The following is a 19,173-nucleotide window of genomic DNA, read 5'->3' on the forward strand; positions in this document are numbered from 1 at the left end:
GAAATACGACAGGGCTCCAAAGTGAGAGAGCGCCATGCGCATTTGAGGCCTGAATTAGGGATTTGCATAGGGGTGGACATAGGGGTATTCTATGCCAGTGATTCCCAAACAAGGTGCCTCCAGCTGTTGCAAAACTCCCAGCATGCCTGGACAGTCAACGGCTGTCCGGCAATACTGGGAGTTGTTGTTTTGCAACAGCTGGAGGCTCCATTTTGAAAACAGTGGCGTACCAGACGTTTTTCCTTTTTATTGGGGAGGGGGCTGTGTAGGGGTATGTGTATATGTAGTGTTTTTTACTTTTTATTTTATTTTGTGTTAGTGTAGTGTAGTGTAGTGTTTTTATTTTACAGTCACACGGGCAGGAGATTACAGCGAGTTTCCCGCTGCGAGTTTGAGCTGCCGCGCAAAATTTGCTGCATCACAAACTTGCAGACTGATACTCACTGTAAGCCCCCTGCCCATGTGAATGTACCCTGTACACTCACAGGGGGGGAACCTCCAGCTGTTGCAAAACTACAACTCCCAGCATGCAGTTAGTTATAGTTTTGCAACTGCTGGAGGCACACGGGTTGGGAAACACTGAGTTAGGAAACAGACAATGTTTCCCAACCAGTGTGCCTCCAGTTGTTGCAAAACCACAACTCCCAAACATTCTCAGGCATGCTGGAAGTAGTAGTTCGGCAACATCTTCAGAGCCAGATGTTGCCGAACTACAACTCCCAGCATGCTTGGAGTTGTAGTTTTGCAACATCTGGAGGACTACAGTTTGCAGACCACTAATACAGTGGTTCCGAATCTGTGCCCTTCCAGATGTTGCAAAACTACAACTCCCAGTATGCCAAAACTGTCCAGGCATGCTGGGAGTTGTAGTTCTGCAACATCTGAAGGGCCAGATGTTATAGAACTACAACTCCCAGCATGCCTGGACAGTAAGGGCATGCTGAGGATGTGTAGTTTTGCAATATCTGGAAGGGCACAGTGGTCTCCAAACTGTGGACCTCCAGATGTTGCAAAACTGCAACTCCCAGCATGCCCAGACGCCAAGGGCTGTCTGGGCATGCTGGGAGTTGTAGTTTACAGGGTCCCATTACAGCAATGCATGTCGCTTTACGGCGACGTGCATTGCTGTAAAGGGCCCGACCGCGGCTGAAGAGGAACTCACCTGTCGCCGCCGCCGCCTTCATCGCCGGGATCCGGGTCTTCAGGGACGAGGTAAGTACCCCCGTCCCCCACCGCGTCCTCCGAACTTCCTCCCGTCCTGTCCGGACTTCAAGGGGCCGGGCAGGGCGGGAGGAAGTAACCACAATCCCCCCCCCCCCCCCCTGTGATTGGTTGGTTAACTAACCGACGGATCGCAGGGGATCGGAGGAGGTGGCAGGCTTGCCACCTCGCTCCTATACTTCAGCATGGTCCTGGCTGTCTGTGACAGTCGGGATCATGCAAAATTAGCGGGCGGTCGGGTCCCAGAGACCCGATCAGCCCAGTATCGCCGCAGATCGCAAGGGTGATTTCCCTTGCAATTTGCGGCGATCGCCGACATGGGGGGCCTACATGGCCCCCCTCAGCGTTTGCCCTGGATGCCTGCTGAAGGATTTCAGCAGGCATCCGGTTCCGATCTCTGCCCAGCGAGCGGCAGGGACCGGAAAACGCCATGACGTTGTGGAACGTCATTGGTCCTTAAAGCCCAGGGTGCCATGACGTTCCACAATGTCATTGGTCCTTAAGAGGTTAAATACAGGCAAAAAGATTAGATCTGTTGGGATCTTTTATTTTTTTCGCTTACTCCATGCGCACAAAAAGTCGCGTGTGCGCCTAAGCACTTTTTTTTTTGTGGGTACGCATAAAGTTGCAAACAGCCTTAGCAAAGCAAGTTTCAGTGGTCACAAATTTATGATGTGCTAATGTCGCACGGAGGAATAAAAAAAGGCTGTATTGTTGATCATCTCTTTTGTTGAAGAGAACCTGTCACTGTGCTACGTTTTGGGCCATTAAACCACAATCACGTCTTTTATGAAGCAGGTGTCTAGAGTCTCAAAGTTGCCTACAGCCGTCACCCCCCTCCCATAGACTTGCATAGCGGGGGCAGAGTCGTGACGTCACGATACTCCGGCCCCGTGGTCGCCACCCGGCTGTTTGTGAGCTGGCACCGCGGCGTGCAGCTCAAACAGGTGTGTGGCAAATACAAGATTTCGGGGGTCCCCAGCAGCGGGACCACCGCGGTGAGACATCTTATGCCCTATCGTTTGGATAGGGGATAAGATGTCTCAGGGCTTGAGTACCCCTTTAAAGAGAATCTAACCGCTAGTTCACCTGCACTAAACCTAGTATACTGAGTTATAGTGTGGTTGCAGAGCTGTAAAATGAGGGGTTACGCACTGAAGTAAGTTCACTAGGTGCTGCGCTCTCCTTATAAATAGTTTAATTCCTAATGTGCCCCAGCGCACATTGGAGATGGGGAGGCGGCTGTTTCCTACAGAATCCCCCGTTGGGCCCACTCCCTTCATTATTATGCTAATGAAGGCCGCAGGTGAGCGCTCACGTATGGCCTTCATTAACATGATTTTGAAGGGGCAGAGCCACCCTTGGTGCGGGTGAACTAGCTGTCAGATTATCTTTAAATCTAAAATTAAAAAAATTTTGGCGCAAAGTAGGATTGTGCAGTTTTGCCTCTCTCTGCTGGTGCAGGAAATGATAAATTCACAACCTTGCATTTAATAACAGACCAATCTCAAGTGGCTTCAAGCATGTGCATATTGCACAGATGAAGCCACGGACAATATACCTTACCTCTTTGCGCATAAGTGGTGAGACAAGGTGTCATGTCTGTGGTTTCATATTTGCAATGTGCATGCTCACATTAAGATTAGTCTATTAAAAGGCATTCTAGATTTTTTTCTGCTTATATTATGAGGTATGGGCCATTATTGGCGAATAATGTACCGTTTTTTGTGTATGCATTTTGCTTACCTCTTTTTGTGGATTGTGGCAATGATGGAATAGCCTACATTATGGTTTATAAATGCACAATGATGTGGGTTCTGTAATGCAGTCCACATTTCCCATGAATCCTCTCTGGCTTTAGCTAGGGCATTTGATTATTGACAGGAATATCAGTAGATGACCGGACTGACTACACCAGTCACGGGAGTACCAAAGAACGTCCAGTGTACACCACATGTATACAAAGGGATTACCCAGAAAAACATACATAATATGGACCATGATGCAAATATAGAGTCACCGTTATAAAAATGCATAGAAGTTCCAACGGGTTTCCCACTGGGAGGTAATGGGATCCTCAGGGGATAGCTGGGTAACCGTGCAAATGCCACACCATACGCAAAGAAATAATGTGCCAAAGGATATGCAAATTGTACAAGAATGAGTGCCGACTATATAAATAATCATGAGATAGTTGGCATCAGAACAGCAGGATAATGGTAGTTATTAGGACATAATGATAAACAACACAATAGAGCCACTCACTGTTTCCTATGTCCAGATAGTAGATTGGGAAGGTATTGGTTAAAAGGCATCAATTAATTAATATATCTTTATATACAGAATCTTTAGAACTGCTCTATAAGACCTGATGTACTTATGGAAGAATCTCTCTGCTTCAATTTATATATATATATATATATATATATATATATACTTCATTCTTTGCTATTATCAAAACCTGTGCAGAGAAAAAAATGCCCTATTGCCCATAGCAACCAATCAGATCGCTTCTTTCATTTTTGAAAAGGCCTGTGAAAAATGAAAGAAGCAACCTGATTGGTTGCTATGGGCAACTGGTCAACTTTTTCACTGCATAGGACCTGATAAATCTTCCCCAGAGGGGGAGATTTATCAAAACCTGTTAAGAGAAAAAGCTGTTTTTACAATGAAGTTGGATGTACAACCCACATGTAATAGCTGTGGACGGCAGCCAGGTGGCAGCACGCTCCATGATGAAGCCTGTGGGTGGTCTCCGTGCAGATGGCTGTGCAGTGCTCGGTGCAGAGAATGGGCGGCTGGAGCTCGGTGTCATGGAGCCAGGCATAGGAGAACAATAAGTATCACAGGCCGTGCTCATACAGCCAATGATCACCGTCACTTGGCTATTAGATAGATGGGCAGCTGCCATTCAGGAGGATGGATCCAGATTATGCAGCATTTGAAAGCTCTCTATACACTGAACTGAAAGACTTCTGCAAGAAAATCAGTGATGCCTACAAGGAGCTGAAGGAGGACCTGACTCCATACAGAGATGATCGCTTCTACAGGTATGGAACATGGCCACCACTGTGCTGTGTGTGCTGCATTGTGTGTGCAGGGGGAGGCAGCTTGTGTACATATGACTGATGTCACACACTTGAAATAGCCTTCTTCTTCTTCTTGGGTGACATCCTCTTCTTCCTCTTCATCTTCTTCCTCTTCTTCTTGGGAGACATCCTCTTCATCTTCTTCTTCTTGGGAGACATCCTCTTCTTCTTCCTCTTCTTGGGAGACATCCTCTTCTTCTTCCTCTTCTTCTGGGGAGACATTCTCTTCTTCTTCCTCTTCTTCTTGGGAGACATCCTCTTCTTCCTCTTCTTCTTCTTGGGTGACATCCTCTTCTTCTTCTTCTTCTTGGGAGACATCCTCTTCTTCTTCCTCTTCTTCTGGGGAGACATTCTCTTCTTCTTCCTCTTCTTCTTGGGAGACATCCTCTTCTTCCTCTTCTTCTTCTTGGGTGACATCCTCTTCTTCGTCTTCCTCTTCTTCTTCTTCTTCTTCTTCCTCTTCTTCATGGGAGATATCCTCTTCTTCTTCCTCCTCTTCTTCTTGGGAGACATCCTCTTCTTCTTCCTCTTCTTCTTCTTGGGAGACATCCTCTTCTTTGTTAATACAGATTTCTGTTATTGTGAGTGGCTTGCAGGTAATACCCAGGTATAGGTGCTGGATATGGCATCTGCTCTGTATTTGGACACTTTTCTGCTGGTAGACTGCTGTGCAACTGGATGATGGATGAATTAAATATTGGGGCAATGTAGCCATCATTTTTACTATTTGAAATGATGGTCAGTTTTGCTATACATAGAGATCTCTAAATCTGGTCATAACAGTACAAAGTAACTGTCTATATGTACAGCACATCACATGCCGGCCCAGTGAATCATATTATGGTAAACCATTTTATCATGTAATGACTTGACAGTCATACACTGGAGTTATGAAAACCTAGGAGCACCCAAGAGCTTTCATGCAGGAACAACCTGTAGGTATATTAGCAAAGAAAGCATAGAAAACGGCACTCACCAACCAGGGAGTAGCTTTATTCAGTCAGAAGAAGCATTACAGGCACAGGTGGGTAAGGTTCTGGTTGCCTCCACCTCATTTTGCCTTACCCACCTGTGCCTGCCATTTCAGTTAAAAAAATGTCTCTCTTTGGGTGATTTTTCAGATTTGGCACACGGCCGGCACTTTCCCCGCAACTTTTGTCATCTAAACTGAAGTAAAAGCAAGTTCAGTTTTGATAAATGCGTTGTGTCCGGGTTGCAAAAAAAAAAAAAAAGAAAGAAAACAAACATTAACTCCCCTTCCTCCGTTCCCCCGTTGTGCCGCTACAGCTCTTCAGTCCTTCGGTCTGGTCTCCTTTCTTCTTCCCTCTGCTCGGATCATCACACTGCGGTCAGTGTATCGCCGGCCGCAGCGATGTCCTGCCATGGCCGCTGATAGGCTGAGCGCAGTATCATGTAAGGAGCCCAGGCAGCAGGGAGAAGGTGGTGCCCAGGTTCCTTACATGACACTGTGCTCAGCCTAGCAGGACATCGCTTCGGCCGGCGATATGCTGACTGCAGTGTGATGATACGAGCACACGGAAGAAGGAATGAGATCAGAGGACCAAACAGCTGTAGTGGCGCAAATGGAGAACGGAGGAAGGTGAGTTAATGTTTTGTTTTCTTTTTTTTCAGCCCGGGCACAACGGAATAAAAATACTTTTGACTTGACTACTCCTTTAGCCCCTTAAGGACACAGGGCATACAGGTACGCCATGACGTCCTGGTACTTAAGGAGACAGGGCGTACCTGTACACCCGTGGGAATTCCGGTCCCCGACGCTCGCCAGAATGCCTTCTGAAATCATTCAGCAGGCACCCCATGCAAACCTCTGGGGGGGTCCTGAGACCCCCCCCATGTCAGCAAATCGCCAATAGAGATGATCGGAGCTGTCAGCTCTGACCATCCTGAAGAATAGGAGTGAGGTGGCAGGGGTGCCACCTCCTCCTATCCCTTGCCTTTGGTTGATCAGGACTGATCAACCATTGGCAGTTGGAGGCAGGGGGGTTAAAGTTAAAATCCCCGCTCTGCCCGCTCTTGGATGTCCGGGCAGAGCAGGGGGGAGATGGCAGCAGGTGCCGGAGCACTTCAGGACGGCGAGGGACAGGCGATCGCAACGGGACCGGCGGCAGGCAGCGGTGGGATAGGTAGCAGTAAGGAGGCAGCAGTGAAGATCAGTGGTAAGTGATCTTCACTGCTGCCTTCTAGGAGTTGCCAAACTACAACTCCCAGCATTGACTGTCTGGGCATGCTGGGAGTTGTAGTTTTGCAACATCTGGAGGGCAACAGTTTGGAGACCACTGTGCAGTGGTGACCAAACTGTAGCCCTTCCCTATGTTGCAAAACTACAACTCCCAGCATGCCCAGACAGTACAGCCATGCTGGGAGATGTAGTTATGTAACATCTGGCCCTTCAGATGTTTCAGAACTACAACTCCCAGCATGCCTGGACAGTCTGGGCATGCTTGGATTGAGGTTTTGCAACATCTGGTGGGCTACAGTTTGGACACTACTACACAGTGGTCTCCAAACTGTTCTCCTCCAGTTGTTGCATAACTACAACTCCCAACATGTCCTTCGGCTGTCTGGGCATGCAGGGAGTTGTAGTTTTGCAACAAATGGAGGCACACTGGTTGGGAAACACTGAGTTAAAGGGGTACTCCGGTGGAAAACTTTTTTTTTTTTTTGTAAATCAACTGGTGCCAGAAAGTTGAACAGATTTGTAAATTACATAATATGGAGATACAAAGATGAATGTCCGGCACAGCACTGGCAAACAAAGGGTGTGCTCTGATGTAACAGGATTCATGCACTTGGGAGTACGGCGAGACCACCAGAGGTGCTGATACGGGGTGCAGGTGAGAAGGGCACAAGGCGCTATGGCATCAGAAGATGTGAAGAAAACCACACTCACCCGTAAGTCGGTGCACGATTTACGGGTGAGTGCGGTTTTCTTCACATCTTCAGATTTGTAAATTACTTCTATTAAAAAAAATCTTAATCCTTCCAGTACTTATTAGCTTCTGAATACTACAGAGGAAATTATTTTCTTTTTGGAACACAGTGCTCTCTGCTGATATCAAGAGCACAGTGCTCTCTGCTGACATCTCTGTTCATTTTAGGAACTGTCCAGAGCAGCATATGTTTGCTATGGGTATTTTTTCCTACTCTGGACAGTTCTTAAAATGGACAGAGATGTCACTAGAGAGCACTGTGTTCCAAAAAGAAAAGAATTTCCACCGCAGTACCCCTTTAAGTAACAAACTCTGAGTGTTTTGCAATCAGTGTGCCTCCAGCTGTTTCATAACTAAAACCCCCTGCATGCACAGACAGCCAAAGGGCATGCTGGGAGCAGGGCCGGCCTTATGTGTTCAGGCGCCCTGTGCAAGCTAACCTTGTGGCGCCCCCCATAAATGTACACGAAGAGGAAAAAAATATTTGTGACAAATATTTTTATATCTAATAAGTCCCCTGCCCCCTTAATCAGTCCCATGTACCCCTTCACCAGTCCCCTGCTCCCCTTAATCAGATGCAGTATAGTTCCCCCACATTAGGTGCAGTATAGTTCCCCCACATTAGGTGCAGTATAGTTCCCCCACATTAGGTGCAGTATAGTTCCCCCACATTAGGTGCAGTATAGTCCCCCCACATTAGGTGCAGTATAGTCCCCCACCACATTAGGTGCCATATAGTTCCCCCACATTAGGTGCAGTATAGTTCCCCCACATTAGGTGCAGTATAGTTCCCCCACATTAGGTGCAGTATAGTTCCCCCACATTAGGTGCCATATAGTTCCCCCACATTAGGTGCCGTATAGTTCCCCCACATTAGGTGCAGTATAGTTCCCCCACATTAGGTGCCGTATAGTTCCCCACATTAGGTGCGGTATAGTTCCCCCACATTAGGTGCCATATAGTTCCCCCACATTAGGTGCAGTATAGTTCTCCACATTAGGTGCAGTATAGTCCTCCACATTAGGTAGAAGCAGGTTCCCCACATTAGGTAGAAGCAGGTTCCCCACATTAGGTAGAAGCAGGTTCCCCATATTAGGTTGTAGCAGGTTCCCCACATTAGGTAGTAGCAGGTTCCCCCCCCACGGACTCACACACACACCCACACAGACAGACACCCACACATGCACGCACGCACGCACAAAGACAGACGCCCACACATGCACGCACGCACACACCCACACACACGTACACACACACAAAGACAGACACCCACACATGCACGCACACCCACACAGACACCCACACATGCACGCGCACACACACACACAGACAGACACACACACACATGCACACACACATAGACACACTTGCCTGTCCTCCGCTGCTCTCCGGCGTCGGCCTGATGAGTGACGTCACTGACATCCTCCTGTGCGGGTCTGCGGAGATGCGTCACATGCGCGACGTCCCTCTTCAGACTCGGGCTGGCCAGACAACCAGAGACGCAGAGGAGGGCGGGGTAAGTGAAACCTCCCTGTGTAATGAAGAAAACTGTGCCCTGAAGCGGAATGTGACCCTCCGCATAGGGACACAGTTGAGGGAGGGTAGTGGGAATGGAATGAGAGGGAGCGGAGGGTCACATTCTGCTACAGGGATGAGAGGGAGTTTTCTTCATTACACTGGCATTTAGCGCTGCTTGCCCGAAGCAGCGCAAAATGACTGAAGAAGTTACCTGCCCGGCGCCCGGACTGCACGTAGGGCAATACAAATTACATATACCTGGTGCTAGCTGTGTCGGCCGCCCGGCTCCCCTGTTGCTATGGCTCCCTGTGTATCCGCACAGCTCGCACACCCCTAAGGCCGGCACCTGGCTGGGAGTGTTAGTAGTATGCCTCCAACTGTTGCATAACTACAAATCCAAGCATGCCCTTCAGCTGTCACTGCATGCTGAGAGTTGTAGTTTTTGCAGCAGCAGAACCTAACCAGTTTGTTACCTAACTCAGTGTTTCGCAATCAGTGTTCCTCCAGCTGTTGCATAACTACAACCCTCAGCATGCACGGACAACCAAAGGGCATGCTGGTAGTGGTTGTTTTGCAACAGCTGGAGGAACACTGGTTGTGAAACACTGAGTTATGTAACACAAGGGGTAATAGGAAAAAGCCCCCCAAAATTTGTAACACCATTTCTTCTGAGTATATAAATACCCCAAATGTGGACGTAAAGTGCTCTATGGGTGAACTACAATGCTCAGAAGAGAAGGAGCTCCATTGGGCTTTTGGAGAGAGAATGTGTCTGGAATTGAAGGCCATGTGCAATTACAAAGCCCCCATTGTGCCAGTCTAAAGGGGAACATGCCTGATGAAGCTGCTTTCCTGCAGCGAAACGCGTTGCATCTTGGGAAATAAACTACCTCAATTTTATCTCATCTCTATTCCTTTTGTATCCTGCACCACGTGGAGCCGGCGTTCTCCTTGAAGCCAGACCGATTGAAACTCATTGTGCCAGAACAGTGGACCTCCCCATATGTGACCCCATTTTGGAAACTACACCGCTCACAGAACGTAACAATGGGTGCAGTGAGCATTTACACCCCACAGGTGTCTGACAGATTTTTTGAACAGTCGTCCTTAAAAATGTTCCCACTGTTCCAAAGATCTGTCAAAAGCCAGTGGGGTGTACATGCTAACTGCACCCCTTATTACATCCTGTGAGGGGTGTAGTTTCCAAAATGGGGTCACATGTGGGGGGGTCCACTGTTCTGGCACCATGGGGGCTTTGTAAATGCACATGACCCGCGACTTCCATTCCAAACAAATTCTCTCTCCAAAAGCCCAATGGCACTCCTTCTCTTCTGAGCATTGTAGTTTGCCTGAAGAGCACTTTACATCCACATATGGGGTATTTCCATACTTAGAAGAAGCGGGGTTAAAATTTTGGAAGGGTTTTTCTCCTATTACCCCTTGTGAAAATTGAAAATTTGGGGTAACACCAGCATTTTAGTGAAAAAAAAATCTAATTTTCCATTTTCATATCCAACTTTAGCGGAAATTTGTCAAACCCCTGTGGGGTGTAAAGGCTCACTGTACCCCTTGTTACGTTCCTTGAGGGGTGTTGTTTCTCAAATAGTGTGCCATGTGGGGCTTTTCTTGCTGTTCTGGCACCATAGGGGCTTCCTAAATGCGACATGCCCCCCAAAAACCATTTCAGCTAAATTTGCTTTTCAAAAGCCAAATGTGGCACCTTCTCTTCTGAGCATTGTAGTGCACCCAAAGAGCACTTTACGTCCACATATGGGGTATTTCGATACTCAGAAGAAATGGGGTTACACATTTTGGAGGGCATTTTCTCCTATAACCTCTTGTAAAAATTGTAAATTTGGGAAATAAAATGCATTTTAGTGGAAAAATAAATTCATTTACACATCAGACTTTAACGAAAAGTCGTCAAACACCTGTGGGGTGTTAAGGCTCACTGTACCCCTTGTTACATGCCTTTAGGGGTGTAGTTTCCAAAATAGTATGCCATTTGGGGGTTTTCTGCTGTTCTGGCACCATAGGGGCTTCCTAAATGTGACATGCCCCCCAAAAACCCTTTCAGCAAAATTCACTCCCCAAAATCCTATTGTCGCTCCTTCCCTTCTGAGCCCTCTAGTGCACCCACAGAGCACTTTACGTTCACATATGAGGTATTTTGAGAGAAAGTGGGTTACACATTTTGGTTGGCTTTTTCTCCTTTTACCCCTTGTAAAAATTCAAAAACTGGGTCTACAAGAACATGTTAGTGTAAAAAATTGAGATTTTGAATTTTCTCCTTCACTTTGCTGCTATTCCTGTGAAACACCTAAAGGGTTAACAAACTTTCTGAATGTCATTTTGAATACTTTGAGAGGAGCAGTTTTTATAATGGGGAATACTTCTGGGGTATTTCTAATATAAAGGGCCCTCAACTCCACTTCAGAACTGAACTGGTCCCTGAAAAATTCAGATTTTGAAAATGTTGTGAAAAAATTGGAAAATTGAACTTGGAAGCCCTCTGATGTCTTCCAAAAGTAAAAACTTGTCAACTTTATGATGAAAATATAAAGTAGACATATTGTATATGGGAATCAATATATAATTTATTTGGTATGTCTATTTTCCTTACAGAGAGCTTCCGAGTTAGAAAAATACAAAATTTTTAAATCTTTCATGAAATTTTGGAATTTTTCAAAAACTGCCAGAAAAAGTGGAAACTTAGCCTTAGGAAGCCCCTTTGGTGCCAGAACAGCAAAAAAAAAAAAAAATAAAACACATGGTATACCATTTTGGAAACTAGACCCCTTGAGGAACATAACAAGGAATAAAGTGAGCCTTAATAACTCACAGGTGTTTCACGACTTTTGCATATGTAAAAAAAAATAATTTTTTTTTTCATTAAAATGTTGGTTTTCCCCCAAATTTCACTTTTTTTAAAGGGTTAATAGCAGAAAAGACCCCCAAAATTAGTAACCCCATCTCTTCTGAGTATGGAAGTACCCCATAAGTGGACCTGAAGTGCACTGCGGACGAACTACAATGCTCAGAAGAGAAGTAGTCATATTTGGCTTTTTGAGAGCAAATTTTGCTCGGGGGGCATGTTGCATTTAGGAAGCCCCTATTGTGCCAGGACAGCAAAAAAAAAACCACATGGCATACCATTTTGGAAACTAGACCCCTTGAGGAACGTAACAAGGGATAAAGTGAGCCTTAATACCCCACAGGTGTTTCACGACTTTTGCATATGTAAAAAAAAAAAATAATTTTTCACTAAAATGTGGGTTTCCCCCCAAATTTCACATTATTGCAAGGGTTAATAGCAGAAAAGACCCACCAAAATTTGTAACCCCCATCTCTTCTGAGTATGGAGGTACCCCATAAGTGGACCTGAAGTGCACTGTGGGCGAACTACAAGAGAAGGCGTCATATTTTGCTTTTTGAGAGCAAATTTTGCTCGGGGGGCATGTCGCATTTAGGAAGCCCCTATTATGCCAGGACAGCAAAAAAAAAAAAAAAACACATGGCATAACATTTTGGAAACTAGACCCCTTGCAGAATGTAATGAGGGGTACAGTGAGCATTTCCCCCCCCCCCCCCCACTGGTGTCTGACAGATCTTTAGAACAGTGGGCTGTGCAACATTTTTCATTTTCACGGACCATTGTTCCAAAGATCCGTCAGACACCTGTGGGGTGTAAATTCTCACTGCACCCCTTATTACATTCCGTGAGGGGTGTAGTTTCCAAAATGGGGTCACATGTGGGTGTGTTTTTTTTGGCGTTTGTCAGAACCGCTGTAACAATCAGCCGCCCCTGTGCAAATCACCTCAAATGTACATGGCGCACTCTCCCTTCTGGGCCTTGTTGTGTGCCCCCAGAGCACTTTGTGCCCACATATGGGGTACCTCCGTACTCGGGAGAAATTCTGTTACAAATTTTGGGGGGCATTTTTCCCTTTTACCTCTTGTGAAAATGAAAAGTATAGGGCAACACCAGCATGTTAGTGTAAAAATGTTTATTTTTTTACACTAACATGCTGGTGTAGACCCCAACTGTTCCTTTTCATAAGGGGTAAAAGGAGAAAAAGCCCCCCAAAATTTGTTAGGCAATTTCTCCCGAGTACGGCAATACCCCATATGTGACCCTATACTGTTGCCTTGAAATACAACAGGGCTCCAAAGTGAGAGCGCCATGCACATTTGAGGCCTGAATTAGGGACTTGCATAGGGGTGGACATAGGGGTATTCTATGCCAGTGATTCCCAAACAGGGTGCCTCCAGCTGTTGTAAAACTCCCAGCATGCTTGGACAGCCAATTGCTGTCCAGAAATGCTGGGAGTATTTGTTTTGCAACAGCTGGAGGCTCCATCTTAGAAACATTGCCGTACAATACGTTTTTCATTTTTATTGGGGAAGGGGGGTGGTAGGGGGGGCAGTGTACGTGTGTATATGTAGTGTTTTACTATTTATTTTATGTTAGTGTAGTGTAGTGTTTTTAGGTTACATTCACACTGGCGGCAGATTACACTGAGTCTCCCGCTAGGAGTTTGAGCTGCGGCGGAAAATTTGCCGCAGCTCAAACTTGAAGCGGGGAGCTCACTGTAATCTGCCGCCAGTGTGAATGTAGCCTGTACATTCACATGGGAGGGGGGTCAAAACTACAACTCCCAGCATGCACTGACAGACCATGCATGCTGGGAGTTGTAGTTTTGCAACAGCTGGAGGCACACTGGTTAGAAAGCCTTGAGTTAGGTTCCATGACCTAACAGTATTTTCCAACCAGTATGCCTCCAGCTGTTGCAAAACTACAACTCCCAGCATGTACTGATTGCGGAAGGGTTCTATGACCTAACTCAGTATTTTCCAACCAGTGTGCCTCCAGCTGTTGCAAAACTACAACTCCCAGCATGTACTGATTGCGGAAGGGCATGCTGGGAGATGTAGTTATGCAACGGCTGGAGGCACGCAAGTACAACTACCAGCATGCCAAGACAACCATATGCTGTTCCTGAATGCTGCGAGTTGTAGTTTTGCAAGATTTAGAGGGGTTCAGGTTGTAAATCACTGTCCAGTGGTCTCTAAACTGGGGCCCTCCAAATGTTGCAAAACTACAACTCGCAGCATGCCCAGACAGCAAACGGCTGTCTGGGCATGCTGAGAGTTGTAGTTTTGCAACATCTGGAGGGCTATAGTTTGAGACCACTGCATAGTGATCTACAACCTGAACCCCTCTAAATATTGCAAAACTACAAGTCCCAGCATGCCCACACAGCAAACAGTCCCTGGACAGTTCTCCCGTTTTGCCCGGACACCGATAGGTGGGCAAAGCGGGGGAACCGAACTTTAACCCCCCTCCCCCGGTCTGCTATCGGTCGGTCGCTCGGCCGACCAATAGCAGGGATAGGAGGGGTGGCACCCCTGCCACCAAACTCCTATCCCTTCAGGGGGATCAAGGGTGTCTCGGACACCACCGATCCCTCTTATTTTCCGGGTTACCGGGTCACCAGTGACCCGTATGACCCGGAATCGTGCAGATCGCAGGTCTGAATTGACCTGCGATTTGCACCCATCGTGGTCATGGGGGGGGTCTCAGGACCCCCTTCGGCGATGTTCCGGGATGCCTGCTGTTAGATAACAGAAGTCATCCCGGCCCGATCACCGCTACCAGTGACGCGGCGCTCCCGGAACCCCGCGACGTACATGTACGTCGTCGCGCGCCAAGTGACACTTCGTGGCGCCGTGCATGTACGTCACTCGTCGTTAAAGGGGGTATTCCCTTGGAATTTTTTTTTTTTATTAACTGGTGCAAGAAAGTTAAACAGATTTGTAAATTACTTCTATTTAAAAATCTTAATCCTTCTAGTACTTATCAGTTTCTATTTGTTCCACAGGAAGTTATTTTCTTTTTGAATTTCCTTTTCAGTCTGACCACAGTGCTCTCTGCTGACACCTCTGTCCATTTTAGGAACTGTCTGGAGCAGGAGAGGTTTGCTATGGGGATTTGCTCCTACTCTGGACAGTTCCTAAAATGAACAGAGATGTCAGCAGAGAGCGCTGTGGTCAGACAGAAAGGAAATTTAAAAAGAAAAGAACTTCCTGTGGAGCAAATAGAAGCTGATAAGTACTAGAAGGATTAAGATTTTTTTAAATAGAAGTAATTTACAAATCTGTAATAAAGAGAGGAGCACCAGGCACTGTCTGCTCGGCTGTAAGTCAGGTTGTCCTGTCCGGACTATCCGGGGTACGTAACCTGCTGCACAGGATGCTATGGGGAGCGTCTACGTCTGGTAAAGAGCAAAGTCTTTCATGCAATATCAATGTCAGCAGGAACGCAGGGCTGTGGAGTGCAACGACCGTATCGCTTCGGACTGAAGCTTCTTCCGGCCTCCAACAGATGTTCCACGTCCTGCTGTGATTTAAAACCAGGTATGTGGGGAAGGGGGGAGGGGCCTTCACCTAGACAAAAAATCACCTACGTGCTAACATAATGTTAAAAACATTCTTAGCGAATTTACAAAAATGGGCTAAATTCTGCCCTATCGTTGAGTCCCGCTGGTCCCAGGGCTCCGGTTCTTAGTATCCAGCGTGTTTCCATTTGTATAAGAATATTTTCTCTGTCTCCTCCTTCTTTCGGGGGAGGAATGCGCTGGATACCAAAGAACTGGACACTATTATGATATCGTCTACGTAACGCTTAAAAAAGCGCACGTATGGCAGGTAGGGATTGCTATCAGAAAAAATGTATTGGTCTTCAAATGCAGCTAAAATGAGAGTTGCAAATGTACAGGAAACCGGGGTCCCCATCGCGGTACCAGTACATTGTTGGTACCACTGGGAATCGTATTTAAACGTGTTGTTTGTTAATACGAAATGGAGGGCTTCACATACAAAATTAATAAAATGGTTGGTTTTACCTGTTTTTGTAAGGAAGTATCGGATGGCCTGTATACCCGTATCCCGTTGGATACGGGTATACAGGCCATCCGATACTTCCTTACAAAAACAGGTAAAACCAACCATTTTATTAATTTTGTATGTGAAGCCCTCCATTTCGTATTAACAAACAACACGTTTAAATACGATTCCCAGTGGTACCAACAATGTACTGGTACCGCGATGGGGACCCCGGTTTCCTGTACATTTGCAACTCTCATTTTAGCTGCATTTGAAGACCAATACATTTTTTCTGATAGCAATCCCTACCTGCCATACGTGCGCTTTTTTAAGCGTTACGTAGACGATATCATAATAGTGTCCAGTTCATTGGTATCCAGCGCATTCCTCCCTCGAAAGAAGGAGGAGACAGAGAAAATATTCTTATACAAATGGAAACACGCTGGATACTAAGAACCGGAGCCCTGGGACCAGCGGGACTCAACGATAGGGCAGAATTTAGCCCATTTTTGTAAATTCGCTAAGAATGTTTTTACATTATGTTAGCACGTAGGTGATTTTTTGTCTAGGTGAAGGCCCCTCCCCCCTTCCCCATATACCTGGTTTTAAATCACAGCAGGACGTGGAACACCTGTTGGAGGCCGGAAGAAGCTTCAGTCCGAAGCGATACGGTCGTTGCACTCCACAGCCCTGCGTTCCTGTTGACAGACCCCCCTGTACCTGCTGTTATTTTATGCTGCAAGCTCTGAATAAAGAAGATAATTTTGCTACTTGGGTGAGTCGTCCGTCTATCTTCATTTCTATTTGATATTGTAATTTACAAATCTGTTTAACTTTCTGGCACCCTTTTATGAAGTTCATATAGTCTAATAGAGCAGGGGTACTCAACTATTTTTTGTAGTGGTTCGATTTTCCAGGTCTTCTGTCCTGTGAAGGTCTGAGCTAAAAGCTAAGGCCTTGTTTACCTAACGGCAGTAATGCCATGAAAGAAATTGGCGCTTTCTCTAGTAGAACATCATTATTAATAATAACTCAATAAGTCACAGTGTAAAATGAGTGACTGAAGTGTGGAGGATGGTATATCATTGACACACACTGTGCCCCTAAATATATTTTTGCCACACACTGGTATATGCCCCTGGTATATTACTGCTATACACTGTGCCCTGGTATAACACTGTCATAACGCTGCCACACAATGTGCCTCTGAGTATAATACTGCCAGTACTCCCCAGATATAATATTGCCAAACACTGTGCCCTGTACCGAATCTTCGTACCTCTGCGTCCTTTAAAAAAATAAATGATTTGGGTGTCTGTGCCCCCTTCATAAATTATGCCACTATGCCTCCTAATGAATTTTGTCACTGTGCCCACTCATGAACTGTGTCATTATGTCCACCCATAAACTGTGCCTCGATGCCCTCTCATGAACTGTACCCCTATGAACCCACATGAACTGTGCTAGTATGCCCCCACAAACTGTGCCAATGAGTGTCAGGTTAAAAATTCAACAACAACAAAAAAAATCATAAAAATACTGTAGAAGCATATAGAAATTCTAACCTGTCTTCCAGTTCTGAAACCACTAAAATTACATTTGTGATTTGTTTTGAGGGTCTTATTCTTGAGCAGTTGCTCAATACTACAATTTCCAGAATACATTGCTTTGCCTTCCTCACAATTCTTCGACCCTTCCTACTCCCCTCCCACAGCAATCCTGCCAGTTACATGCCCATAGCTGTTGCAGAACATCTCCTTTCACAGCAGACTATTGCATCAGTGAGATTGCAGCACCTGATATTCCTTTCCTTTCAGCTCCTCTGTCTGTGGCATTGATGAGCACAAGGATGCATGCTTAGAACACACCTCATTCTTCCCTAAATGTCACACATATATATATATACAGTGGTCCCTCAAGTTACAATATTAATTGGTTCCAGGACGACCATTGTATGTTGAAACCATTGTAGGTTGAGACCATAACTCTATAGAAACCTGGTAATTGGTTCTGAAGCCACCAAAATGTCATCCAAAAATAGGAAAAAGTGAGGATTAAAGAAAAATAAGTGGATGACTAATAGAGATAAACAAGTCCTTACATATGAAAGTAATTAAGAGCTGCTGGGAGATGTAAATCACTGTTTTATAGAGGACAGGAGCATCTTCAGGGTCCTATACAGTACACATAGTGTCCCAAAAAAGGTAAAATGGAGCCGCCCTTACTCTGTATCCAAAGGAGCAGCTAACTGTGGCACAGGTAAAGAGTAGTACAGAACATGTAATACCTCCCTGTACTGTAGGAGGCACTGCCAGACACCAGTCAGTGCATACACTGCAATAATACAGGGGTTTTACCAAGTGGCGTACCAAGGGGGGGGGGGGGGGTCTGCCCCCGGTGCCACTCACAGAGATATAATAACTGCCGCAGTGACAAGTGATACAATGTCTGATACCCTCTAAATATGACGGTGATTCCAACTCATGCAGAGGCTTTGTTGCACAGTGCTCCATGCATTTGGAGCTCATGTCTGAACTGTTTCCAACAGAACGTGCTAAGGTGGAAAAACCCTGGCCTGGGCTCCACTCCTTTGGGACCGTGCTGATCCTGTAGCTTCCAACTTGACGGCTTTTCTGGCAGAATTTCGCTGTGTCTTTGAGGAACCCAAATGTGCCTCTTCTGCTGAGATGGCTTTGCTGAACCTCTGTCAAGGGAATTCTTCCTCCCTCTGCATATTTTAACTCACACGTCACTAACGGGGTGTGCACAAAAGGGATAGGTGGAAAGGTATACACACACCTGTATAAATTAAGCAGTCAGCACTAGGGTTAGATGGCCGGAGGAAGTACAGCCTTTGTACGAAACGGAGCTTTGTCGCCCGATATTCCCACCACTGTATGTCTCCCTTCCTCTATATGTGAGTATGCACTTTTGCAAATAAAGCATGAAGAACTGAAGCCCTGGTGAGTGCCGATTTTTTCTGCAATATACTTTTCACATTGGAATTCTTCCGTTGATGACTATGCGGTTCAATTCCGCACTCTAGCCTTAGAACTTGCATGGAATGATGAGGCCTTGTGTGCCACATTCAAAAAAGGACTGTCAAGCAGGATTAAAGATGCCCTGGCTGCACGTGATCCTCCTTTTCTGACTGAACTTATTCACCTGGCCACAAGTATTGATGTGCGTTTTGCTGAGAGGCAGGAAGAACTGTGCTTAGAGAGAACCTGCTCGAACATGGAGATATCCTGGCACCCGTGTTTTTCCTGCGCCTCTTGCCAAAGAGGCTATGCAAGTGGATCGTTCCCGTCTTACACAACAGTAGAGATCATGACGATGCAGTGAGAATTTGTGTTTGTACTGTGCTAGCCCGGAGCACTTCCTCAAAGACTGTTCTGTTTGTCCACAGTATCCGGGAAAACGCTCGCACCTAGGGCACTTGGGGGAGAGGCGTCCCTAGGTGTGAAAACCACCTCTCCTTGCTTGACCATTTCTGTACAAGTCTTCGC

The 19,173-nt window shown here is 46.2% G+C and overlaps 1 protein-coding gene and 1 long non-coding RNA gene across 2 annotated transcripts in view; one reads left to right on the forward strand and one right to left on the reverse strand.

Annotated features, from left to right (window-relative positions):
- The window catches only part of LOC130362507 (uncharacterized), a 65,531-nt gene extending 61,491 nt beyond the window's left edge, over positions 1-4,040 (reverse strand). The window contains exon 1 of the long non-coding RNA XR_008891451.1: positions 3,913-4,040. This is a non-coding gene — a long non-coding RNA (uncharacterized LOC130362507). The remainder of the gene's footprint in view (positions 1-3,912) is intronic.
- Positions 3,992-19,173, forward strand: part of TMEM181 (transmembrane protein 181) — a 150,134-nt gene continuing 134,952 nt past the window's right edge. Inside the window, exon 1 of the mRNA XM_056567106.1 lies at positions 3,992-4,271. Coding sequence (XP_056423081.1) covers positions 4,141-4,271 — 131 coding nt within the window. The 5' untranslated portion in view covers positions 3,992-4,140. The remainder of the gene's footprint in view (positions 4,272-19,173) is intronic.

Source organism: Hyla sarda, chromosome 3, assembly GCF_029499605.1.
Source record: "Hyla sarda isolate aHylSar1 chromosome 3, aHylSar1.hap1, whole genome shotgun sequence".
NCBI lineage: Eukaryota > Metazoa > Chordata > Amphibia > Anura > Hylidae > Hyla > Hyla sarda.